Source organism: Pogona vitticeps, chromosome 12, assembly GCF_051106095.1.
Source record: "Pogona vitticeps strain Pit_001003342236 chromosome 12, PviZW2.1, whole genome shotgun sequence".
In the NCBI taxonomy this organism is placed as follows: domain Eukaryota; kingdom Metazoa; phylum Chordata; class Lepidosauria; order Squamata; family Agamidae; genus Pogona; species Pogona vitticeps.
In genome coordinates this window covers 3,653,867-3,681,311 of record NC_135794.1, presented here as the reverse complement: position 1 = coordinate 3,681,311, position 27,445 = coordinate 3,653,867, and the positions used below count along the sequence as shown (strand labels likewise).

The 27,445-nt window shown below is 43.9% G+C and overlaps 1 protein-coding gene across 2 annotated transcripts in view; it reads left to right on the top strand.

Annotated features, from left to right (window-relative positions):
- The window catches only part of CHRNA7 (cholinergic receptor nicotinic alpha 7 subunit), a 77,437-nt gene that overhangs the window by 26,950 nt on the left and 23,042 nt on the right, over window positions 1-27,445 (top strand). For both annotated transcript variants that reach the window (XM_072981728.2, XM_020784847.3), the window contains exons 2-4: window positions 1,402-1,541; window positions 19,777-19,821; window positions 26,687-26,796. In XM_072981728.2, coding sequence (XP_072837829.1) covers window positions 1,402-1,541; window positions 19,777-19,821; window positions 26,687-26,796 — 295 coding nt within the window. The remainder of the gene's footprint in view (window positions 1-1,401; window positions 1,542-19,776; window positions 19,822-26,686; window positions 26,797-27,445) is intronic.

Sequence of the window (27,445 nt, the reverse complement as noted above, 5' to 3'; positions counted from 1 at the left end):
AACCCCTTTAAACAATCAATGAGCACATGGCAGAGAGGAGATTTAAACCATGCTCTGTCTTGCTCAAAAGTGACTCTCTTAGTTCCCGTAGAATGCAGGATCTTAGTTGGCATTATTCAGAAGAACAGCTGTTTTATCAAAGTTATCCGAGTCATAGGTTTGCAAAGTGGCTGTTAAAATGCAGTTCATTCCCATGTATCACTTTGGTATTTTAAAAGTAACTCATTGCCATATATATATGACTGTTTTGCTACTGATTCTTGATTTTTCAAAATACGTTGTTCACTCTTCTTAACATTATTGTTTTATTGTTGGTGCTGTATTTACTTCAGCGAGAACCGCTTTGGGCATATTGTTTATAGAAAGGCAGTATGCAAATAAAATGGTTGATTGAGCAATTAATGGTTATAGTGTTGAAAAAAGCCGGGTTTACATTATTCATTGCCTTGCTTATTACTTTTTGCTTACTATTCATTACTGTTTAAATGTCCTTGGGATAAATGAAAATGGCATGACATTTGGAGGAAGAAAAAAAAAGAATCCTATCAAATCAAATCCAAAATGCCATACAAAACATTGCAAAAGTAACTAGAAAGTAATTCCTGTTACATCCGAAACAATGCTGTGATTCCACTCATCATTTTCTGTTTGAAATGTAACATCCTCTAGGACCTCTGCAGGTGCTGAATTTGGTCCATATTTATTCTGAATTTTGCAAGAACTGTCTAAGATGCTGTATCTAGGGATGGGATTTTTATGGATGCCATCTATCAACTGGAGGGCTTTGTGGCTTAGCTAGGCTTAGTTTTGCTCAACCTTCCTGTTCTCTGTTTAACTGGGACCTTTTTTTCTGAGCAAGAAAGCTTGGGTGGAGCTTGGCCTAGCTCCGCCTCAAAACCAGTGGTTCCCAACCTTGAGTCCCCAGATGTTCCTGGACACCAACTCCCATAAATCCTGGCCAGCACAGCTAGTGGGGAAGGCTTCTGGGAGTTGCAGTCCAAGAACATTTTGGGGACCCAAGATTGGGAACCACTGCTCAAAACCTTCCGATTTAGACTTTTCCCCAGGTGCATCACACGGAGGTGTTTGTAAGGTAGGGAGAACTCCCAAATTGCAGAACCATGGAGTTTGTAGTCCAGAAAATAAGAAAATCCAATCTGTAGAGGAAACGTGCAGTATAAATTCAGCACTATGGACAGCTCCTGTGAAATTTGGAGTCTGTGCCCCTAAAAACCAGTCACCCGATTCCACTGAGAATGCCACAACCCATCATCCCCCGCACATAACCTATTCCAGCTCATTATGAGCCCTCTAGTCTGTTAATTGTTCAAAGTTGATTGGAGCTGACTTGGGTGGCATCAAATATGTTAAACCCTTCTTCATTTGCCTCTCTCCCTTTAGTCTCCCTGCAAGGAGAGTATCAGAGAAAACTCTATAAGGAGCTGCTGAAAAATTACAACCCGTTGGAAAGACCCGTGGCCAACGATTCCCAGCCTCTGACGGTTTCCTTCAGCCTCAGCCTCAGACAAATCATGGATGTGGTAAGAATCTGCTTTTTACCCTACTGGCAAGGAAGGAATGGAAGGAACACTAGCACACACACACACACACACACACACACACACACACACACACACGACAGAATTTGCACAACTCATACAATTGGCGTCTTTGATAATGATATCACCCCCTTTCCTCATGATGATACATATTAGAGCTTCTGGGTAGGGGTTTAGGTCTCTGGCTGCAAAGCCAAAGGTTGGGAGTTCGATTCCCCAGGGACTGGACTTGATGATCTACAGGATCCCTTCCAGCCCTGCGGTCCTAAGGTGGTTATGACGCACTGGAAATGACGAAGGAGCTTAATGCATGGGCAAAGTAACAAATTACGTACAGAAAAGCCGAAGTGCTTTGTATAGGACCCTCAGTGCAAAATGGGAATTTATTAGTAAGCACGACTAGGCTCAAAGCAGGACCCCAAGCAGTCGGAGCAATTGACTCAGGAAGTTAAACGGGCTAGAGATCAGACAGCTGCAAGCCACTTTGATGTAGCTGGGCTTCCTTTCATGTGTTCAAGGCTTCAGAGCGATGGCCATTGTAAGCAGGCACAATCTACCGGGGATGATGGCCAGGCTTTGGGTCTGAGTCCCAAGTCAAGTCTTTGGGTCCAGATCTTGAGTCTTTGGTACTGAGTCTCAAGTCTGAGTTGGAGTCTTTTGTAAAGGTAAAGGTTCCCCTTGACATTTAGTCCAGTCGTGTCCGACTCTAGGGCGTGGTGCTCATCCCCGTCTCCAAGCCGTAGAGCCAGCGTTTGTCCATAGACAGTTTCTGTGGTCACGTGGCCAGCGCGACTAGACACGGAATGCTGTTACCTTCCCACCAAGGTGGTACCTATTTATCTACTTACATTTTTACATGCTTTCGAATGGCTAGGTTGGCAGGAGCTGGGACAAGTGACAGGAGCTCACTCCGTTGTGTGGATTCAATCTTACGATATCTGCTCTTCTGACCTTGCAGCACAGAGGCTTCTGTGGTTTAACCCAAAGCACCACCTCATCCCTCTAGTAGAGTCTTCAGTACCAAGTCCCAAATCCCTAAACAAGCTTTACTCCTAGAAAAAAAGGGGGTGGGTGGGTTCTGAGTGACAAGTCAAGTCTGAGTCATTGAACCCGCCCCCCGAGTCGCATTCAAGTCAAGTCACTGGTATGACTTAAGTCCGACTTGACAGCAAGTCCCACGACTTGAGTCCCCCCCCCCACAAGCTGTCACTCTCAACAGCGCTAGCTTTACACATTTCATGTTTCATCACCAAAGGCAGAAACAACATAAGCAATAAGACATTGAGATTCATATGGTGCTCTCTGATAAGCAAATATCGAAAATACAGTAACAGCATTTGGGATGATGCAGGAGATGAAATGAGTTTTGTTAAATATCATAATTAAGTTTTCTAAGATATAGGTAAAGAAGCTATATAATTTTCAGGGGGAATCAATATTTCCCATAAAACAGATGATTGTCAGCCGATGTTGTTAAAGAAATAATGGGATGAAATTGGAAGGCTTATAATTCGTTCTCTAGGTCGTATCTGTGGACATTTAAGTGGAAAAAGGAATAATATACCCTATCAGTTATTTCTATTGCAAACCTTGCCAATGGCAGCATCGCATAAAATTACCAATGTACAGCAAATATTGCCATTTAAGCCTATTTAGGAAGAGGAAAGAGCTTGAGTTTCAGGAACATTTCTGCATGTTTAGGTATTTAAATGTAATATGGCGCTCTTTAATCTAAAATGTACTCACTTATACCTCATTTACATTTTATGAGGCACTCCCTTATCTTCAGAGTAAATGGGATTTACTTTGTTATTATCCAATGGAGTGAGAGCTGAGGAATGTTCCCTTAAAAAAAAAGAAGACGACTACAGTTCCGAGCATGCTGGGTGGAGGATTATGGGAGCTGTAGTTTTAAAAGGAACATTTCCAAGTTCTGATGTAGTGCGTTTGTGCAACACCTCTAAATGGTAGGGTTTTATGGATAGCTCTGTGGGTTTAGGTTCCTGGTTGTGGAGCCAGATTTTGGGAGTTCGATTCCCCCCGGGCCTCCTCGGCCAAGGCTGATGATCACTAGGTTCCCTTCCAGTTCTGTAGTTCTAATTGTTGAGATGATGGTGGACCCAATGGCCATGTGTCACCTGTCATCTCAATCCATAAAACATATAACGGAGACATCAGGAAAAAAAGTTGAGTTCTCCTGCGGTGTGACTGTGGCAGTGTCACGTTGAGGCCAACAGAAAGGCGCAAAATGCGTTGTAAGTTTTTTTGAGCGATTGATCTTAAACTGACAAATATTCAACACTGACACACCTTTTTCCGATGCCATTAACTGTAGTATTTAGAAACCTTTGATGCAGCAGAAACAGCCAATTTCAGGAACATGAATTGAACCCAACTCATGTTCCCATTGCCTTCTTTATCTTTCTAGTCTTCTCCCCTATGTCCTTTATTGGTCATAATGCAAGAACAAGATTTAAGTCTAGACCAGTGTGGAAAATCCATCAGTTCACAGACTCCACGTGTCCCCCACAGGTCATTTTGGTGGCTTGTCAAGCACCTCTGATCACTCCAATATTATTTATCTCCCTCCTTTCCTTCAGAGAGCTGAACGCCAGCCGAATGAGATCAGTTTTGATGGGAGGATTTGAGACACAGTTGTTGTCCAATGGAGACGAAAGTCTTCGCTTAGTTCCGAAGAACAGTTTGTAATATCAAACAGTGGCTAAAATCCAATAGTACGTCCCAACCAACGCAGGTCTACTGAAATAACAGGGACTAGATGAGTCAATTCTTCCATAAACCCCATGGATTCAATGGGTCCACTCTAGTTGCAGCTTAATGCTGGATTTCAGCCACTGGGTCATTAGGATGACATTGTTTCAGAGTATATATTTATTTAATGGAAGAAAGAGATTGGTACTTTATACTATTGAGTTATTTTCACAAATCGAGCATAAATTATTTTCAATTGCCCACCGTCGCAGAGGTATAATTTTCATGGAATTAGCAAATGGCCAAGATTGGATTAAACAGAAAAGATCTCTAGCTGTTCCTTGTGTTTCCAAAGGACTCACTGGGGTGGCATTAATTCCAGAGGTATAGCAACTGACACATACTTTCTTGTGTACATGTTAAGTGGCCATTTAGTAATATGTCAATGGTGATTAAGGAGACTTTGGGCAGCAGTTCATGGAAATGATGGCAGTCCTAGAAGATAGAGAGTGTGTGATTGATTGCCGCATGCTACTGTAAAGCTTCCCTGTTTAATACTCATGTTCTGACAAAAAAACCACAGAATCAGCAAATACCCGTGTCGTGGAAGTGTTATGGTCCCCATTAAGCAGGGAGTGGGACAGAATTATGACCCGGTGCGCTGCATTTGTTCCTTGGTCCTGCCTGGTTCAACTATCCTTTGGTTGCGTTGTATTTAACTGTGTCCAAGCATGGAGGCTGAAATAGATGGATCCCATTGCAGAGTGCAAAGCAGGATGGGTTGCCAAACGGGCACACTTCATTTGTACAGTGGCTGAAATCCAGCTCGAGTAGGCCCATTGGATTAATGGAACAAATGGTGACTTTTACCCACCAAATCCCTATTGATTCAGTGGGTCTCCTCTAGCTGTGACTAATGTCTGGATTTCAGCTGGTATTTCCAGAAATGAGGTGGGTAACTTGTGCCCTTCCCCATGTTTCAGATGGTGTTGGACTACATTTGCCACTATCCCTCACCCTGGCTGGGACTGGTGGGAGTTGTAATCCAATACGGCCTAGAAGACCACCTGTCCCCTACCTTCAGATCACAGAAAAGCCATCTCAGAAGGCAGAGAAATGCTGATTTTGTGGATTCCTCGAGTTTGTGGATGGCAGAGGAAGGGATATCAGGTTTAAGACCTTGAGAGTTCAAGAGCTAAGATGTGGATAAAGTGAGAGGAATAGGTTTGCTCTTCTGTATAAAGAATTCTTGAGTGTTTAAGGCTTAGAGTCCCTCTCTGAAACTCTCTAATCAATGATGTGTGGAGCGCTGAATTAGGATTTGACCTGATTTTTTTTTCCTGCCATGGATCCTCGCCTTTAACATCTCCATGGACACAACACAGATTTCCTCCTTTCTAGGTAACAGATTTAGCTATTGACAGTGGCTAGTTCAAATGGTAGCGAAGCTTGTTTTGGACAAAGGCTTACCAAAATTCACACCTCTTCAAAAATTGGTTGGAAAGCATTGAATGGCTGAAGGAGGAAAAATGGATCTACCCCAACCGCTGGGCAGATGTTCTGCTCTGTGCTTTCACCTCGTATGGATGAGTCTATTTTAATTAATATCCTGTCTTTCTGCCCCAAAAGAGGCACAACCTAAAAATTAAAAGTCCATGGGCCCCAATCCTGCTAGTGATTTACACTTGTGCAAGAGAAAGCATACAAATCTTTGCATTTTGCCACTCCATAACGAGATGTTCGTTGCATTCCAGGACACGTGAGCAGGAACTCAACCAGCGCTTTGATTATGAGTAGCTATTTGCTACCGAGACTTATGTGAATTCGGTTATGCAGCATTGGGCTCCTGGCCATTTAGGCTGGGTTTGGAGGAGTAGACGGAGGTGTTCCACCTGTGGAAGAGCATTCATTTGTTTCCTCGCTACAGTTTGAGCGGATGTAATATCTGGCAACATGATCAATCAACTTCCTTTACGCTCCACACAAACGCCCTGTGGGGACCTGTTTATCTCGGGAACAGCTTAACCGTCTTTTTTTTATAGATTTGTTCTCAGTGCCAAGCTACGTTGAAGCTTTCCTTTTCTCAGAAGCCTCAGGAAGATTCCCTGAGCATCTTCCATCATGCTGCCTAAGAAACAAACCCGTTATTCAGTCTGATGAGATAATAGGAGCCCTAAAAGGTACCAGTTAGATGTAATCCGAATGCCTTGTGGAAGAATGATGAATGGAGGGCAGTGAAACAATCCTGGCCAGACAAGGTTTCTATTTCCTTGGTTTTATTGTTTGAGACTCTTTGCGAAACCCTTGTGATAGCTTTTCAGGGCTTTATAAGCCATTTCTTTCATATTCCAAATAACTGATTTATAAATGTATTTATCCCGTGGTTGTGTTTTATTAACCATAGTAATCATCTTTGATTAGGCATCCTTCAGTCTTGAGAGACTATGGTAACGTGCTCTGTATGGAGGACTCGGAGCAGCATCTAGTGTGGCTGAGAAGGCCAATTTGAGAGTGACCATCCCTTCCACACTTGGAGACAAACACAAATTGTCCCCTGTCCAGCTCCCCGATTTTGCTGGTTTCGGGACTGCCTCTTTGCCTCGGCTTGCTGGACAAGGGTCTCTTCAAATTGGGAGAGGCCGCAATGCAGTGCCTGCCTGCAGGCTGAACGCTCAGAGGTCAAGGTTTCCCATCTGTGGAGGTCCATTCCTAAGGCCTTCAGATCCCGCTTGCAGATCTCCTTGTATCGCAGCTGGGGTCTCCCTCTGGGGTGATTTCCCTGCACTAATTCTCCATCCAGGAGATCTTTTGGAATCCGACCACCAGCCATTCTCACGACATGCCCAAGCCAATGTAGACGTTGCTGTTTCAGTCATGTGCACATGCTAACAATTCCAGCTCGTTCTAGGACTACTTTATTTGGAACTTTGTCCTGCCAGGTGATACCAAACATGCGTCGGAGACAACGCATATGGAAGGTGTTCAGCTTCCTCTCCTGCTGTGCACAAAGGGTCCAGGATTCACTGCAGTACAGGAGTGTGCTCAGGACACAAGCTCTATCTTGGTATATGCTGTCAGCTTCTTATTAAACCAGACTCTCTTTGTGAGTCTAGAGAACATGTGCCATCAATTCAGTTCTGACTTAAGGCAACCTTTTCCAGGGTTTTCCAGGAAGAGAATACTCAGAAGTGGTTTCCCATTCCATTCCTCTAGGGGGCGCCCTGGGACTGTGCAGCTGGCCCAAGGCCCCCCAGGCTGGCTTTTCTCCCAGAAGGTACACAGTGGAGAATTGAACTCCCAGCTAAAGAAGATTTGTTGCTTAAAACAAGTTCAACCCCCTGTTTGATGCAGGAATCAACAGAACCCTCTTCAGAAAACTTTTAAATTCTAAATTCGTTCACATCCAACTGTTATGGGAGGCTCGCGGGACACCCCTCTCTGCTTCCTATCATCCAGCATTATGTTGACACATTCATTTTGCACAAACGTTCAGACCGAGGTGATGAAACAGGATGACTAATCTCCGCGCGGTGTTATAATTAGCCACAACTTTTTGACGTTGTAATGCAAAAAAATTATAGTCGCCTTTGAATCGTCATTTTCAATTTCCTTCGGCAGAAGGGCAAATACAGTTTTCCCAGATACTGCATCGCTATTTTTATTACCTAATAAGAGAAATAATTTGTCTGGCATTGGTTTGAAAAAAGAAAGATTCAATTAGGAGGTAGCAAAGCAATTCTTTTTTAAAAAAATAACCTTATTTGATTAAAATGTAGTTTAGCTTAGGAAAGAATGTAGGAGATTTTCAAACACTGAAAGGTCCACGGGGACGTTAGCAGTGATTATGTGAAGTTCTTTTAAAACCTTCTGAGCAGTACCTTGCAGTGCACTAGGGAAAAATTTAACCGTGAGAATCTTTTTCCGACTTCACAGAATGACAGCATCGGCATGACTTTTTGTATTCAAATGCCAACCTCAAGATGCAAATATGACTCGGAGCCATATTGACCTGATTTTCTCATATGCTTGTCTTTTTTTTTATGTGAGAAATGACTTTTAAAAACTTCTAGTTATCATTTCTTCTTTCCAGAAAGACTGAATAGGTTTTATCGAGATCCGGTCACGTGCAGTCTTGAACAATGGAAGTTAAGCAGGATCAGGCCTGGCTAGTTCTTGGGTGGGAGACTATCAGAGAATGTCACAGATCTTCCATGGCAGACTAGCAAAGAACCTTTTTCTCTGGAGAATGATCAGTGTCTGCCAGGGTTGGCAATCGTGGGCCAGATGGACTAGTGAGTTGACTGGGTTTGTACGTTTCCATATTTCTACCAAATCGGTGGATCCCACCAGCCCGTAATTGCCTGAAACAAACTTATTTGTTTAATTATTGTGGCGTGCCAAATCTGAGTACAAAACTGGGAATCCAGAAGTTTGGCGATCATTAAAAAGAGAGCTCTCCTGAGAGATAAAATATGTGCATTTACCCTGGCTCAAGCTTTCTTCATCTCCACACGTTGTACATTAGTTTGCTGTTGGCTCAGCCATGGAGGTTTGCAGAAACTGTCTCTGGAGGGAAAATGTTTGGCGAGCCTCTGTTGCAAAGCTAGGATCTCAGGTAGTTTTGTTTGAGTCTGGGCATTTTCAAATGGCAGGGAAATATTATGTCATGCTGGTGGGAGATCTTGACACTGCTCGATAATCACCTGGATGGCAAGCTTGGGAAACTGAAATGCCTATCATCTTGGGTCCATCTGTAGGATGATGATCATAGGATCATGGAATCATAGAAAAGTGAAGTTGGAAGGGGCCTATAAGGCCATCAAATCCAACCTCCATGCTCAATGCAGACTCCCTGCTCAATAGACTCAAAGACTCATAGAATAATAAAGTTGGAAGGGGTTTATAAGGCCATCAAATTCAACCCCCTGCTTGATGCAGGAATAAAAATCAAAGAATATCTGCCAGATGGTTGACTAAGTGTCTCTTGAATGCCTCCAGTGTTGCAGCTCTCATCACCTCTCGAGATCATCTGTGCTGTTGTCATACTCTTCTAAGAGTTAGGAAGTTTTTGCTGATATTCAGCCGAAATCTGGTTTCCTGTAACTTGAGCCCAATGCTGACGATGATGACTATAAGAGCTCTGAGCTGCTTTGGCTGTCGCCTTGCAAAAGGTGTGGAAAGTGTGTTGCCAGCGATTTTTAACAAAATCTTGGGAGGAAGCTGTTATGTCGAGCAGCTTTTAAATCCCTTTCATTGTGTGGATCCCTTGAAGTGAAGGAAAGTCATTTGAGTTTCCCCAGCCTAGCTCCTAATAAGGGCTTTCGGCAACTGCCTCACACACTTCACCGGTGCGAAAATCTGATTTGCATATGTCTTGTGCAGCCCTGACAACGTCTGTACCTCTAAGCTTTCTAATGAAAATCTGACCTGGAAATGGAGCAAAATTGGAAGCCAAGAAATTGGCTTTAAAGCTTAGTTCAAGCACTCCCTCAAAGGCGCCGGTGGGGATCTTCTCCTCTTTGTTTGCTGTTCTGAGGGAAGGAGGTGCTCTGTCTTTCACTGGAAGCCCAAGCTGTTAGCCAGGATGGGAGAGGCTGTGAGGAATGTCTCTTCATTATCTCACCCACACGCCGAGAAGGAGAAAAAGCTGTGGGAGTTCTTCTCACAGCTCTGAAGCCATCCTTCCTTCCTTGGCTTCAGGATAGCTCCCGTTTGTGCTGAGCTGCAGCAGATCCGATGTGATGTGAGCAAACGGTTGATGCTTGTTTTGTGAAAAATGAGAAAGAAACAAGAAACAAATAAGCAAGGTTGGCGTAATCTCGGTTGAGACTTGGTGAGCTCCTCATGATAACTTTGGGCCTCCTTAGCGCAGGATCTGACAACGAATAGCAACGTGGGCAGAGTTACGTCTTCTGTATGTTCATAGAATCATACAATAATGGACCTGGAAGAGGCCTATATGGCCATTGAGTCCAACCCCCCTGCTCCATGTGGGAATCCAAATCAAAGCAGATCTGACAGCTGGCTGTCCAGTTTTCTCTTCAATGCCTCCAGCTTTGGAGCGCTCACCAACTTCTGAAATCATTGTTTCCATTGTTGTACTGCTCTAATGGCTAAGACGTTTTTCCTGTTACTGGACTACAACCCAATTTCCCCTAACTGATGGGAAGGAGCATTAGGTTTTTCAGTCTGACAACATCTGGAAGATTTCCATTTGACTTTTCCTATTCTACAACATAGCATGGAAAATTTCCTTTAAAAAACAACTGCCCAAATCCTCTAGCTCTCCATCAGTCATGGGGGACTCTTGGAGGAACTTCTTCAATATCTATGGCATAATGGAGTTCTTCCTAAGCCATGGCCACCACAGAGGCAGGAATAGATGGGAAAGAAATTTTTATGAGAAGCAATGTTGTGGCATGCGATGTTTCTTCAGATAGTTCGTGATGGGCATGGTGAGTGAAAGAAGTGTAGAGAGACCTGTTTTCAAACCACCCTGTTTTCTCACTCTTTGAGTGTAGCTCCACCTCATCTTCAACCCAGATGTTCTAGGACTAAAACACCCATAAGCCTTCACCAACAGCTATTCTTGCCAGGGTTTCTGGGGGTTGCAGTCCAAGAACACCTGGATGACCCAAGGTTGGGGGTCACTGGTGTAGAGTAGAAGCAGATGTGTTTTCCTAGCTAAGCATTGGGAACGAAACCCAGGATTTGAGAAGAAACATTGGCCAGAATCCTACTAGTTACACCCACTGGAATAACTCCAGTGGCGTAAATCTTAGATGTTAATTTCCGCAACTTAAAAGAGTCAGTATAAGCACTTGTGATTTAACATCAGGTGCAATGGTTGACTTGTGGATTGGGATGGGGTGGGGTCACTGCTAGTTGTGGGGCTTCGTCTGTGGTCACACTGGAAATCTGAATCAAATTCTGCTTAGATTTCTTAAATATCAGGTTCAAGTCACGTAGCATTTGTCTACAAATACAAAGCCCCCATCACTAATTCTAACTCTTACACTGCAGTGGGTCTCCGTATGATTGTGCAAGCTATATAGGAAAGGGCCTGTTCTAATTGTAAAGAAAAGGCCCTGCTTATACATGTGTACATCATTATTCTTCTTTGCTTGAGCCTATCATTACCTGTTCCGATGTCATCTACGTACCTTCTAAAGCAAGCCAGACAAACCACCAGCAGGGAACAATAATTGAACCTTACATATTAGAAAATGTGGAGCATAATTAAGCTGAGAGCGTAGCAGAAAATCTGATAAGAGATAATGAACTGATTAACTTCCTGGTTAATGTTCGAGTAAACAACAAGAGCGCTTGATAGGGGGGGAGAGAGGTTGCCATCAGCAGATTGGTGCCTTGCTCTTATCTTAATCCTCCAGTGAAATGGCTTGTGCTGCTCTCATTATGGGATGTTGCTCTGGAGACATGCGGCTTCACAATTAGATATGCCCGTAGCTATGTATTTTTTGCCTTTGCACCCATCAAGTCCTCTGAGGCTCGCTGTATATTGATTCGAAGGAGGGCAAGACTACTCTAGAGTTGAACTCAGATAGGGGAGAACATAGTTCATCAAGTAGCATCTCTCTCTATGGCCCTATCTGCTGGGAACAATGGCCATAACATTTCCACTTAACCATTGACAGCCTCTTTCATGGCCCAGCACTGAGGCCAGTATATTACAAATTGTTTTTTCAATACTTTTACAGGTTGATTTCAATACTTGCAATTTTATTGACGCCCTATACAGCAGTGCTTCCCAACCTTGGGTCCCCAGATGTGCTTGGACTACAACTCCCATAAATCCTAGCCCACACAACTATAGGTGAAGGCTTCTGGGAGTTTTGGCCCAAGAACATCGGGGGGGGGGTTTTCCAAGGCTGGGACCCCCCTGTTGTACAGGATTGCGCTCTCGAACCAAGCGGCTTTGTTCCTTCACTGAAATAAGGATCGTTTTCCAAGGAAACTAGTTTTGAATAGCTCGGGGTTCAGAATTAGGATTTTTTTTCCAAAATGATTTTGGCCAAAGGAAAAGGCATTTCCCTTCCAAAGGCGTCTCTCTTAACGTAGCTTTGAAAAACGCTCCACTCAGCCATGATTAAAAATACTCTTCAGCCTTCTGCAATGTTGTCATTGGCTCGGTAAAATGTCACCAACAGCTTCTCTTTCCTTCTCAAACAGAGAAAGAAAAAAGCAGAGCACAGTTTTTTAAAAAATGAAAAAAAAGGGGGCTTCTCTCTGTTTTAAAAAATGCCTCTTCCTTTCAAACAGTGCTGGTTCTTCCCCCCCCCCCAGTCCACCCTTGGGGAAAGTAAATAATAACGCTGGTGCTCAGCTCTGTTACATCAAAATTTATAGCCTTACACGCCTGCCTGGCCACAACGACCGTCCCTTCATTAATTATTTGATCTTAACCTGTTATTGCAATTAACTGCGGAGCAATGTAACCCCTGCACTGGGCAGGAGCCATTAGCTGGTTAATGACTGATGGCAGAAAATGGGTGAGCTTTGTGCCTAGGAAACAGCAGAAAATAAAAGCAGAGTCAATTAAAAGCTGCTATTCTCAGCTCAGTGGACTGACCAATACTTTCTCTCTTGCACCTATAAGTCTTACTTGATTTGTGGCTGATGTTATCTCAAGTGGCCCGTTTTCAACCGATGGACGGAGAAACAAGCAAATAGCAAGATGTTATTTTGCTGACAGATCAATGAGAACTTTTCTCCAACCGCGCCCCAGCTTTGCTTAAAAAGTATGGCTGCAGACCGCAGGGATATATCTTGAAAATTGTGGACTTGTGAAGTTTGGAAAGGGTCAGGATTGACCTAGGTATTCGGGGGGGGGGGGCGGAAGCATGGCACGTGGTCTGCCGGGGTAGTATTGTGGAATGGAGGGTTATACATTCAACATTTCTTCAGTCCAGGCTCTCTGAAGGACTTTATTCTTCTGTATGACCCTACCCTGGTCTTAGAACTTCAGGACATCATTTTCGGAAGTGTGCTTGGTGAAGTTCCAAAGTGCTTTGAGGTGGTGTGGGTTGCATAGGCCATTAAGACCCATTAGCTTTAGAAAAGACCTGCTCCTTGGGGAGAGAAAGACTGGTAGCTGCTTGTTGATGAAGGTTAACAAATGCTGCCCACATTTTTGGGGGCCCCTCTTTAAAGATGTGGCTATAGGGGCAGACATTTTGAAGCCCTCCACGTGAGAATGGACCACGACTCTAGATACATGACTTAGGAGTTTATTTTTGATGACCAGAGAGAGTTTGGGCTTGATTCGATCCAGGACCCATTTTGTTCCCTGGGAAAAGTCATTTTTTCTGAGCTTTTCTGCCTTAACGGACATATTAGTCCATTTCTCTACCCATGTTTCAACATCTGATAATAAACATACCGACTACTAGTCTTGCATGTTGTTTAATTTGCTTTATGGTATTGTTAACCACAGTGTAACTCCCATTGAAACAGAAAGGTGAGATATAGGCATTTCATTAAAATTTAAAAAAATATATGGAGGAGAGATCTTGGAGGTGGCTGGCCTTTCTCTCCAAAGCTTGGTTTTAACATGGATTTAACGACATCCTCTTTTCCCTGATAGAACGGAACAGACTTCTGCCTTCCAAATCGATTAGCAGGTGACAATGCCAAGCCAGACCCACACCTGAATTTTTGTGTGTTCAATGTATTATTCTGAATAATAAATTCTTCTTTTCACAAACCAATTTATTCTTGGGTCTTGCCTCACCCTCTTGCATCGTCCCTCCCAGTTTACCGCGTGTGCCTGCAGGGAAATCTGGATTAGGCAGTGCTGTTGGAACACTCAGCTACTCCAAATAGCAATTTTTGAAGCAGCGGGGTGGTTTGGATTATTTTTTCACCACAGGCCATGCGTGCGGAATCAGGGTCTTTCTCTGAAATAAGACGAGGCCTCAGTTGCGGTCTGGCGGCTCCTTTGTTTAACTTCCTGTCTCTTTAACTAAGTCTTTCCTCCAAGACATTTTTCTTCTTCGGCAAAGCTTTGCTTCAGAGGAGTGGCGAAGCACATATTGTTGTTATGCGCTGCCAAGTCAGAACCAACTTACAGCGACCCCGATAGGATTTTCAAAGAAAGGGAGGTATATACGTTCTGTGGTTCTAAGATCAACATGGGAAGGATTCTCTGGAAAAGACAATAATGGTAGGAAAAGGTGGAAGGCAGCAGGAAAAGAGGAAGGCCAAACACGACAGGGACTGAGTCCCTAAAGGAAGCCATTGGCTTGAGTCTACAAGAGATGAGCAGGGCTGTTGAGGACACATGTTAGGAATCACTCATTCTTGCTTTGACTATAAGTTGGAGGCAACTTGATGGCCAACAACAACAACAACACATTTTGGAGACTGCTCATTTGTAGGGTTGCCATAAGTTGGAGCCGACTAGAGAGCACATAACAATAACAAAGTTCTAAGATAATCATCATCGTTATTAAGGAGTGGTTTTACAAGTTCCATTCCCCCAGTGAGTTTCCATTGCAGAGCCAGGGAACTGAACCTGAGTCCGGAGTCCAAGATTTCAAGAGTCCTGGTCTGTTCCTCTGTCCACTACACCGTACTGGGACCTTGAGCATTGTTCGTGGTTTAAAGTAGGCTCGCCTTGAATGCCCCTGTGTTTCAATGCTTGTTTTAAGGAATGCACCTTAAAACAAGGGATGTGGTGGCGCTGCGGGCTAAACCGCAGAAGCCTGTGCTGCAGGGTCAGAAGACCAAGCAGTCGTAAGATCGAATCCACGCGACGGAGTGAGCGCCCGTCGCTTGTCCCAGCTCCCGCCACCCTAGTGGTTCGAAAGCATGCAAATGCAAGTAGATCAATAGGGACCACCTCGGTGGGAAGGTAACGGCGTTCAGTGTCTAAGTCGCACTGGCCATGTGACCACGGAAGATTGTCTTCGGACAAACGCTGGCTCTATGGCTTGGAAACGGGGATGAGCACCACCCCCTAGAGTCGAACAGGACTGGACAAAAAAAATTGTCAAGGGGAACCTTTACCTTTACCTTTACCTTAAAACAAGCCACTCACTCTTCCCCTGGCCTGCTCATCACCAGCTTTGGTGCATCAAGTGTTTCAGAACAATGTTTCGTCTTATTGCTAGCGCAACGTCTTCTTCGATTAGTGAAACATTGATGGTGATTAGGACAGAATGAGTGATAAGACCTACTGCTGCTGGAAGCTCATATCATGATGAACCCAGCTATGGGCTCACCCTAAGCTGGTAGAGAGTGTGTATGTGATGATCATCATCTCAGAATCTAGGTCATTCAATAAACCTGAATAGCGGGAACCTATTGACAAATAAGAAGAAGTCCTTATTTACCCCATTCATGGCATTTCTTATTACAACGTCTAGCGTTGGCCACCAAGTAGGGTGGCCATTGAAGGGAATTAGAGAAAGCCGTGGGCTTTTAGTGGCCATTAGCAGCACAGGTCTCCCTGGCAGTGGCTGGGGACCTCAAGAAGGGGGGGGGGTCCTGTTGCACTCATGTCCTCCCAATGGGAGCATCTAGTTGACTTCTAGAGGAACAGAATGCTGGGCTCAGAAGACCTCTGGTCCAACTCAGCCCAGTTGTTCTTACGTTCTTAAGAAGATCCTGGTAGTATTAGATTGATCAACCACCACTGACATGCATGTTATTTCAAAGAATGGAATATGCCCACACCTTTGTGAGTGCCCCAATATCCATTGATTTCAGAACCTAAGCAGGGACATGTTTGAGGTAACTGCCAGGGAACATCAGGAAACAGCAGGACTGAGGAAGAAACCTGCTTAAAAGTCCTGGAGACTAATTGCTACGTACAAATCACCCTGGATAACTGGGCTAGACAGCCGAATGATTAGACTCAAGAGGTGGCAGTTTCCTGTATGACTAAGAACAGGCATGACAGGTCTCTCTACCCGAAATTCAAGAGTCAGGTATTTATTTTCTCCATCTCAGAACCGGCTAGAGCAATCATGTACCATGACAAGAATGACATGTGAGTTAGTATATGGGAGATGTTCAGCTGAGTCTTTCTGCTTGTTAAGAAGTTGCATTCAGCTGTGACGGCTTCCATATTCATGTCTCATTTTGCGGCTGTTGTTTCCTTCTGTTTGCAAAACGGGCATGAGTCATCGTAGTTTCTGGAAATGCAAAAATTTGGCAGGAATGAAATTTGTCCCGTTCATTGTTGAGTTGGAGACGTTGACGACCTCATCCTTCTGTCTCCAAGGGAGGCTTTCTGAGATGTAGCAATGAGGTGCAAAAGTTCTAAAGAGAGAAAGACACCAAGAGGCCTCTTGCCTTAATGAGAAATGGCCCAACCCGTTGAGTAAGAAAAAGGTCCTCAGAGTCATCTTCTGTTCAGCAGAAGCTGTGCATCATCAACACGCTGCTGGGTTATTTTTATGGGGAAGAAACAATTGCCTAGCAGATGTATTTTGGAGAGAGAAACTTAGAGGCAAAATCCAGTAGGGTCCTATTAGGTCCAAAAACACTCATTCATGCATTCTGAATTTTTTAAGCAATACATAAGAGGGAAAGATACAGTTTCCTGAAGGTGCTTCTTCCTCGCTTACACTTGTGCGTGTGCAGTGCTAGACCCTATAAATTAGCCATTCAGGAACAAAAGTGAATACATGATTCTTCACTTCCTTTTTTAGGGGGGGGGGAAGTGCACTTCTTGACATTTGAGTAGAGAAGCTGTTAAGAGAGAGTATAAGCTCAGAGGTAACTCTCAGAGCAGATTTTAAGTAAAATATCTCGACGCTCGGCTAGCTATCTACCCTTCCGTCAAATTGTATCTCACTCTTTGGACTGAGTCCTCCAAATCAGCAGCTCAGAATAATTGTGAAAAAAGCAAATTGGGGCCTGGATCTTGCCGTCAAAAATTTAAGAGCCTCAAAGAAGTGGATACAGGAGAATATATTTTTGATGCTGGCCAGAGAAGAAGGGTAAAGCTGCTGGAAAATAAAATTGGAGAATTCTGAACTCAAAAATAAAATGTTCAAAGAGCGGTAGTCAAGCAGCGCCAAGAGCAATGGACAAAAGACCTTGTTTCCAAGCTCTGAGAAACAGGAATTCATAGAATGGCCAAATCTAAGGCGACCCGTGAGCAGATGCAATCATTTCCGATCATCTGTCCCTGAGTTCTTTAAGAACGCCATATATGACCATTGTGTACATATATTTGGGCCTAGGATGGTGGCAGGATCACGCCGATCAGGGTTTGTGCAATGATTCAGGCTATGAGTCTACAGAATATGGATTTAGGCATGGTTAAAAGCTAGCATCCACATGTAACAAACACCAATTTCATCCTGAATGCCCTCAACTGATTTCAGAAGCTAAGGAGGGTCCAGCAGGGTGAGGATTTGGATGGGAAATAGAAAGGTAGGGCTAGGGAAAGCATCCAGTTGGGAGAGACACATGCGTTGTAGACTTCCTTCTTTGGTCTCCACTGACTTTGGAGTCTCTTAGACCAAGAAAGTGAGAGAGCTAGGTATTGGCTTCAGTAGGCAGGACTAAGATCAGGGCTCAATAATGCTCTGGTAGCAGCCGTTTCATTGCTTGAGGGAATTTTGTGTCCTGAATCAGGTTCAAGGTTTTGATGTTCGCATATGAAGCCCTAGACTGTTCCTCTAACCCAGCATTTCCAGCTCTGGCTGGCAGCAACGTTAAGGATCTAAGATTGGAGGCTTTCCTCATCCCTTGCTCCCTCGATTTACCCTTCTCTTCCCCCTGAGAGAGCTTGAATGGACCCCTTTATGGGTCCACAACGTGGCAGACAATTAAAGGGACCAACAGATGATCAGCTTGCTGGTACTGGTTTCATTGTAAGCACAGAGAAGATCTGAAACCAAGCCCCTTAGTGTCTTGGTCCAACATCTGCCCAGTGGACCAGATCCTCTTAAGCTCTGCTCCTCCAGGTAGCCACACCAATGGAGGCATGAAAGAAATCAAGAAGAGGTAGGGCCTTCTCTGTGGTGGCACCGACTTGGTGGAATCAAAGGCAACTGCTTTTTAGGAAGGCTGTTTGATTCTGATTTTACGCCTAATTGCTTATGGTGCCATCTGTATTATTGGGTTAAATGTCTGAGTTTTATTGTTGTAGTTCATTCGTATATGCCATATATGTTTTTTTTTTACGGTTATAAATAAATAGTGCATAGCCCTAATGGGGTGGTATATAAATCAATGAAATCAATAAATTAATAAAATTTCGGTAGGCTGCAGTGTGAGTGATGCATTACACAAGCGTTTGCCTTGCTCCAAAGTAATAACCTTGCCATTAACACTGGTGAGGCATTGCTCTAAACCCCTAGAACAAGATGCAGCACCTTTCGGAAGCGGCTGTTAACAAATCCTCCGAGGAAACAGCACTGATAAAGATTAATGGATTACTTATCTGGGATACAAGCACAGAGTTTCGATGGCGAAACCAGTCTGCTTCCACCGAGGTTCTTAAATAATGATTTGTCTGGAAGGCAGTGCTTACTAATGACAGACCGGCCATGGGTCTTGAGCCTGCGAACGTTTGTAGACATGACATCCTTCTGAGATTGCACCTGAGGGGTGGAGCACAGAGGGCAGTTCGACCAATGTACGAGCTGTGAAACTGTCTACAGACTTACCGGGTGTTTTGTTGTGAACATGGTGTTACTGCATTTCTATTGACTTAAATGAAGGGAGAAACACTGGGTCTATGTAAGGCTTCTGCGGAGTCAATTAAAAGGCATTCTTGGCCGTAGCACTCTGGTTGAGGGATGCCCTCCGCTTGCAGGCATGATTGGCACCATTATGGCATTTCTTTCAATGCCAAGTCAAAACCTGGCTGATCACCCGAGTTTGTGGGAGGTCATGACTGGGTCTCCAGTCCTTCAGACTCCTGCTGTTTCTCTTAATTGCTTTGGCTGAACTCCAGTCGCAAGTCATGGCTAGAGTCGACCTGTTGAATCAGTGGAGAATCAATGAGTCAACGCCTATGCAAGTTCCATCAATTCAGTGGATTTGCTCTAGTTGTGAGTTACTGTTGGCTTTCAGCTTTTATCGGTTAAAATGTTGGAAGTCTAAATGTTGTTAAGCAGTGTTAGCTTAGCTTCTGCTTATTTTAGTGATTGTGTGTGTGTGTGTTCTATTCTATCAAGTCAGAAATGACTTATAATGACCCTAATAGGGCATTCAAAGTAAGAGAGATGCTTAAGGAGTGATTTTACTAGTTCTACTCCTCCAATAAGTTTCCTTGGCCAAGTGGGGATTCGAACCCTGTTCTCTAGAGTCCTTATCCATCACTCTACCCATTACACCACACTGCTTATAAATGGCAAGTTAAAAACTTCTTCTTCTTCTTCTTCTTCTTCTTCTTCTTCTTCTTCTTCTTCTTCTTCTTCTTCTTCTTCTTCTTCTTCTTCTTCTTCTTCTTCTTCTTCTTCTTCAAAATAACACTTAAATGACTACCAGTGCTGATTTATTCCTTTCTTTGCTTTGGCAGGATGAAAAGAATCAAGTCTTAACCACCAACATTTGGCTGCACATGGTAAGTTTTAAAGCTTGGGAGTATGTTTTGAAAGGACAACTGTTCAGAAGTCTGTTTCAAAGGACAAAGAGCAACGGCAGAGGGTCTGGTGGCCTCTTAAAGGCTAACACAATATGACAGATTCAATAGTAGCCGGCCGTCGTGACTGATTTAATGAAGGAATGCAGCTAATAAAAAGCTGACCAAATTCCATTGAAGACGCCCTGTAAATAAAGTCACATATTGATCGCTGTAGTGGCGCGCCATCTGTCAGATACAGTTAAGTCTTAAATGAGCCTGGGTGTCAGCTGCCACCTCTTGTGAAATACTGGCTGGCTGTCACATATTGTCAAAAAATGACTGCTCGAGGTCAGATCTGTGAGCTCAAAGGGTGATCGTAGCTCTATGACAGCTGCCATCTACTGTGAAATGTGGAATTCTGCTGTAAAATCCTTTGGTATCCACAGGTAGATACTGAATGGCAGAGACCTAGAGAGGAAACCCATGTTCAGAGATTTTTCTGGGAAGATTAATTTAATTCCATTTATGATTAAAGGATCTGGAGAAGATTCCAATGAGGACCTTATATTGGATTTTGGAAAGGGTGTCTCTGAGGTTGTTGGGTAACCAGGATCTCTCCTTCTGTAGATGGTGGGGAAGTTTTGCTGTAGTCCCATGATTGGCCGTATGAAGCTCATCCATGATGGATCATGTCCCGCTGCTGCTCTTACAACATGGATGGCTCATAAGAGGCAGGACGGGGGTGGGTGTCCGAAGGAGATCAGGAGGAAAGGCTTGGGTCCACTCTCGCCCTGGACCTCTCTCTCCACCGCAGGGAGGAAAATGCACCAGCCTTTCCGAAACACAATAAGAGTTGAACTTGGTGTATTATTTAAATATATGGACCCTTTTTTGGCTCATGATATTTAATAGACTTTCTTTCTAGGTTGCTCTTCTCCTTCTGTTAGCAAAGAACTGGGCATATATCAAATGAATAGTGTGGTAAGATTTACTCAAGAGTTGCTATTTGAACGGCAATGTTCCTATGACTCTAGGGGCAACGTATTGCGCTAAAGCCGTGGTTCTCCAACTGCGGTCCCCAGATGTTCTTAGACTGCAACTCCCAGAAGCCTTTGCCACTTGCTGTGCTGGCCAGGATTTCTGGGAGTTGTAGTCCAAGATCATCTGGGGACCCCGATTTGAGAGCCGCTGTGCTAAAGCACATTGCAGTTAGAGCAGGCCCATTTGGCTCAATGGAACTTACCGGGGAGGTGACTCACCCAGTCCCCATTGATTCGGTAGGCCTGCTCTAGTGCAATTGACTATGCGATGCAACAGGATCTGGGCCACTCAGAGAGATCCTGCAGATCTCTGATTTCAACAGCCCTTCTCATCCACCTGATCAAGTTGTGGCTTAATTTTCAATGGAAAGACTTCTCCTACATGATTTATTTTTACATGAGTGAGAAGTTGCCATTCTTTAGAACTGAGGACAGTCGGTGGCTTTCACAACCCCTGCCTTAAGCAAGCAGAAAAACTTCCAAGATAGGGAGATCAATTCAACTGCCCAAGACTGTAGGTGTCAGTAGGATTCCTGCCAGAGATTTGGAGACCAAAGGGGGCAGAGCTCACAACCAATGTAGAGGATGATGTTTAATTATAACAGGGGGGGGAAAGTCTACAAATTGGATTCATTAGAGACATGCCGCTGTAATATTATTTCCCACTCCGGCTTGGATCCAAAACATTCTAAACAAATAATCCAAATGTTACTTCCGTTCCCCCCACTTCTCTGATTGATTTAGCATTTTCTTGCCTGAGCTGCCAAATCATGTTTTGAACACAGTTGAGCTGCAAAAACTGGCAACTTGATTTGGCAGGCTCTTCCAAGCGCGAGCTCTATCAATTCACACATGAAGCGTTGCTGTCTGTCTTTCTCCACCTCTTTCAAAACAGACTCCAAGAGTATGAAAAAGGCTTAAATAGACCATCTACCACCCCAATAAAAGCAGTGTTTGCAGAACACTTCTGAGCATCAAATTAGGCCCGTCTACTGAGCACATTTCTAGAAGAGGTGCTTCCTCAACTGGTGAAAAATGTTTGTTTGTCCCAGCATGTGGTTTTCCTCACCCGCATAGCTTGCCTTTATTGTGCTTAGTTTCAACTGCTGAGCGATAAACATGGGTTTCATTTGCCACCCTGGTTTCTGAGGCAAACATCTCAGAGGAAATCTGTGGAGGGGAAATGGGCTTTTGAAAAGGGCATAGACATGCTCCGTACTGTCTAATATAGACCTGAATATGCGAACATATTTTGAGCCAGCTTTTTGTACCCACTACAAAAACTGGATTTCCTCCAACTTGTAGAGCCTGCATGGGGGCGGCTGAATTACTGGACCTCCTCATTAGGCCTACCAAGGCTTTAATTAGTGGGAAAACAGCAGGGATGAATTTTTATTTTATTTTTTGCTTACTTTATTCTCACAGGTGGGAAAGAAAACTTCCAAAAGGCTTCTTCCTGCTGGGTGACATGTGCATTTCCTTTCCTTTCTCTTTCTTTCCTGCTCCTCCTTTTTTTCTTTTTTTACATTTGAAACATTTTTGCAAACAATTCATGAAAGTTTCCCCCCACACACATACATTGAAAAAATATTTGCTTTTGCAAAAAGAAAAGTCTTTTGTATAAAATGCAAGGAATGGCCCCCTCTCCCTGAGAATAAACTTTTGTTGGCTAACATCTCTCCCCCCCCCATACCATTCATGCAGGAATGCAAAACCTCACAACCCTTCTCCCCCCCCCCCCAGGTTGTCTCAATGTGTCAAGAGACTGCTTGTCATTGAGGAAACTACAAAGATTTGTTGCATTCTTTAAAAAGCAATATTTGTTTTTTCGCTGGTGTCAACACTGGCTGGGCCGGCTCTACCATTGGGGTAGAGTACAGCATCTTTCTCAGGCAGCACCACTGGAGAGTCATGGCAAGGCAGTGAATGATGAGCATCTTCCTTTGTTATTGTGGGCTCTCTTCTGCCAGAGATGAGGAGAGGCGATTGCAGGATTCTCTGCTTCATTTCTGTATTGAAAGAACATATCTGTACTTTGACCTGGCAGGACAGGGTGGTGTTTGCTTGTTCACATCAAGCAACAACAAGTCTTGGACCAGATGAGAACAAACTGTTATCTCTGGACAGTTAGTGTAACTCTACTGGTTTGGCTGGGCTCTGCTGATGTTGACTTGTCATCCTTCCCATGGGCTTGGTTCTCCAATGCTGAGCTATAAGGTAGACTAGTAGAAAAGGTCACTGGAAGGACAGATCCTGAAGCTGAGGCTCCAGTACTTTGGCCATCTCATAAGAAGAGAAGACTCCCTGGAAAAGATGCTGATGTTGAGAAAGTGTGAAGGCAAGAGGAGAAGGGGACAACAGAGGACGAGATGGTTGGACAGGGTCATCGAAGCAACCAACATGAATTTGACCCAACTCCGGGAGGAAGTGGAAAACAGGAGGGCCAGGCGTGCTCTGGTCCATGGGGTCACAAAGAGTCGGACACGACTTAACAACTAAACAACAACAGTAGAAAAAAAGTTTCCTTTCTCATGTTTTCCTATGGCCATGATTGATAATCAACCCAGCTACAAGCCTGAAATGGTGAGGTTGCCTGAAATGATTTCAGTGCAACCTAGGTCTAAAGACAGAGGGAAAAAGTCACCCCTTGCCCCCAGAGGAATCATAGAATCATCGTAGGGTTGGAAGAGACCCTGGAGGTCTTCTAGTCCAGCCCCTTGCCCAAGGCAGGAGACCTCCTACCATCCAGGACAGTGGGCTGTCCCATCTTTTCTGGAGGAGCAAGTGAGGGATGCCTCTGTGGTGATCTGAGCAAAGAAGGATATGTGAAGTGAAAGAGAAATGGTGTGGGGGGGCACAAAAAGACCTTCAGATTTTTGCTCAGAGATTTCACCGGCAGTAGCTGGGGCTTAGGCCGGGCACACCAAGCCCATCAGTCTGGAATGAGATGCCAGAAGGATGAGATCAAGAATCAGGACTGGAGAAACCCTACCCCTTCCTTAGTCAGTTTAGAAAAACTGCTTACAAGTAAGAAAGGGGATCTGGGATAACCATTATGTTTTTTAAAAGGAGATATGGAAGGACTATGAAAAAATGGAGAAAAGGATTCAGTGGTTCATGCAGGCAGATCATGAAGAACTCAGAGTATACTGTATCTACAGTCAGGGCTGTAACTGGAGTAGGGCAAGTGAATCTTTGCATTAAAATTTAGATGGCACCAAAATCTAGAGGAGAATTTCATGGTGAGTGTGTAAAAAACAGGGGGTGACCCCTCTTGGCCCCTTAGGGAAGTACCGACTTCCTTCCCCCCTTTTTTGGGGGGGGTAATGTGATTGTCTTCTCCCCCCTTTTCATGGAGGACTTGCTGATGGATGTCAGAGTGTACTGCTTGGTTCAAAATGGTTTGTTGCTGCTCTGCCTGAATCATGTGATGGTAGCACCTTGATACCAGTTTAACCACCATCCTGCCATTCATAGAATCACAGAATACTTGCGTTGGAAGGGACCTGTAAGACCATCGAGTCCAACCCCATTCTCAGCACAGGGATCCAAGTCAACAGATCCAAAGTAGATCCAAGTCTACTTTGATTCAACAGATGGTTGTCCAACTTTCTCTTGAAGGCCTCCAATCTTGGTGTACTCATCAGCTTCCCAAGTCATAGGTTCCATTGTTGTACTGCTCTTTTTTTCCTGATATTCAGCTGAAATCACATTCCTTGTAACTGGAGACCATTATCATGTGTCTTGCATTCTGGGATGATCAGTTCTGTGGGATCTTGGCATTTGTATTTTGACAGGGCATGTAGAATTCTCAGTTATAACTCAAGATAGTTCAGTGGATCTGCCTAGCAGTGAATCCTAAGTGCTTCTCCAAATCCTAAGGATTTTGTCCGATGGAGCCGTGGTGGATGAAGTGCTATCAAAACTGCTCTAACTGTCTAGCGTAGATACCCTCTCCAACAGTTTAATTAAGGATACAGTTATTCACGTCACAGACATGGAAAAAGATGAGAGTCAGTCGCTGGGTGTCCCAATTTAATGCTCCCTCCAGCGACTGACATCTGTAGACCTGGAGGATATATCATTGGAGTACTTTGATCATTTGCTGGCTTGACAGCATTGTAAACAGCCCGGAGAGTTGCAAAAAAAAAAAAAAAAAGAATAACAAAACAGCCAGACAGCCGTTGTGTAAGATGTTAACATTACCTGAAATGAGGGTTCCATTAACTCTTGCCAGACAATCAAGATTGCCACACAATCCTCTTAATGGAGGTATAAGATTCTCCAATGATTGTGGCAGTGATGTGGGACTGAAGGACAGGCGTACTGATGTCAGGGAGTCATAGTTGGCACAACGCAAACAGGCACACCCCTAAATTGGAGGAAAACCCACACAAGACGTGACCCTGTTGCCATTGTTAAAAAATCCCATTGGACTAGTGATTTCAAGTCAATCAAGCCCCCATCTTCTTTCTGAGTCTCCTAGTCTCTAAAGGCTGCAAAATCTTGACACAACATTGTGAGGCTTCACAAAGCTGTGCCAGCCTCCTAAGGGTCCAGGCTCAAAACGTATGCATAAAGTTGTCTTTAAAAAATGCCAACATAGGTTGGATCCAGAGGAGATGACCATCCCCTCGGGTGTAAGTGCTATGGCTGTTGGCAAGTCTTTGATATCAAGTCCCAAGTCTGAGTCTCTATTAAAAACCAGCTTTCCCCACCGGAATAAAGGGAAGGGTGATTGGGTTCTGCATGAGTCAAGTCTGTGACTCAAGTCTGACTTGACAGTAAGTCCCCCAGCTTGAGTCCCCATCCCTGGCAAAAGATCCTTTACTTATTTAGGTGGCTGTGACCATTATCACGTCCCAGAGGTCACCATCATCTGTGTGTGCATGTTGATTTATTTAGTGTAAATAGGTTCCTTCAAACTAGAGGCAGCTTAAGTTTTTGCTCTCACTAGACCTCGGAGGGCAGCCCATCTCTAATCCATGTCCCCCAATAGCTCCCCACACCAGTAGAGGGTGCAAGCAGGAACTTAACAAATTATCCCATTTGTAATAATTTTGGGGGACTGTGGATCAGGGGATGGAGATAAGTGTGATCCTCTGCGGTCCAGCGATGGCCACGTGTGGCTCGCTGTATCTCCCAAAATTGCCTTACCTCAATCCTAATGAATCTGTGAACTTCTTGGCTTTACGAGAGGCCATAAACATTTATTTTTTTCAGCAATAGGGTAACGCGAAGAAAACACTATTTTCCTCCCATTACAGACAGCATCCTCAGTCATAAAACCTGCCTCAGTTTTTTTGCAGAGCTGAAGTTGCTCACGTATCTTATCAGCTGAGAGACCTTTGGCAGTCCAACTTAATGTGCTTCTAATCGGTTATTATGGTCTAATCATTTTTCGCTAAAAGGAACTCTCCAAGTTATGGCGCTAAAGCAAAAGGTAATTGGAGAGAATGTGTGGACTTTATTATTACTCTTATTCTTCTTTTTTTTAAAGGTATGGTCCAATTTTATGCTTGAGGTAGCATGAGCTGTAAGTCACAAAACATACCAAAATGTCTTTTTATAGGCGGTTCTGTGCAATTGGGTGACCTAAAAATGCAATTTTAATGCTTTCCATTTGTTTCTCTCTCCCTTAATGTGTCCAGAAGCACAATTTGTAAAGGGTTTACGTTTATGAGCACAATGTTGCTTGTTTGAGTGATCTAGGCAGTAATTTTTACCCAGAGGAAAGCAGGCTGTATTTCAAGGAGCAACTTAATTCTAAAAGAAGCTTAAAATTCAAACCAGGTGATTGTTTACTTTCCTTTTCCTTTGTCAAGTATTGGACGGACTACTATTTACAGTGGAATATGTCCGAATACCCTGGAGTGAAAAATGTCCGTTTTCCTGATGGTCAGATATGGAAGCCGGATATCCTTCTATATAACAGGTAGGTTTACTACTGAAAAAAAAGTGTGTGTGTGTGTGTGTGTGTGTGTGAGAGAGAGAGAGAGAGATATTTGTTTACATGTGCTAACATTGCCTGGATTATGAATGTAGCTGTTGATCACGGCTTCTGCCCAACTTATGTATGTCCAGAATATCATCCTATTTGGTTGAATAAAATTAGGAGTCATGATGTAGATCAAAGGTTCCCAACCTTGAATCCCTAGATGTTCTTGAACTAAAACTCCCAGCTGTGGTGGCCAGGATATCTGGGAGTTATAGTCTTGAAAATATCTGGGCACCCAACGTTGGGAAGCACTGAAACAGATTAAGTCTGCATTTTTTGAGATAGCATGCTTATCAATGAATGCATAAGAACACGAGAAGGTCCAAATCAAAGGCTAAGATAGCCCAGTGTTTGTTGGTTTGTTGAATTTCTATACTGCACCATCTAGTGGGATGTCGTTGCTCTGAGTGGTTTGCAACAAAAAATAAACATGAATGTAATTAAAAGAAAACGATCAGTGTTCCACTTCCTGGGCTAATAGAGGTCGTTGATGCTGATGAATCCACTCTGGGGTTCTGCGTAAAATTTAAATTAGCTCTCCAGAGTCTTCAGCACCATGGACAGCTCTTGTGACCATCTTGGCTAG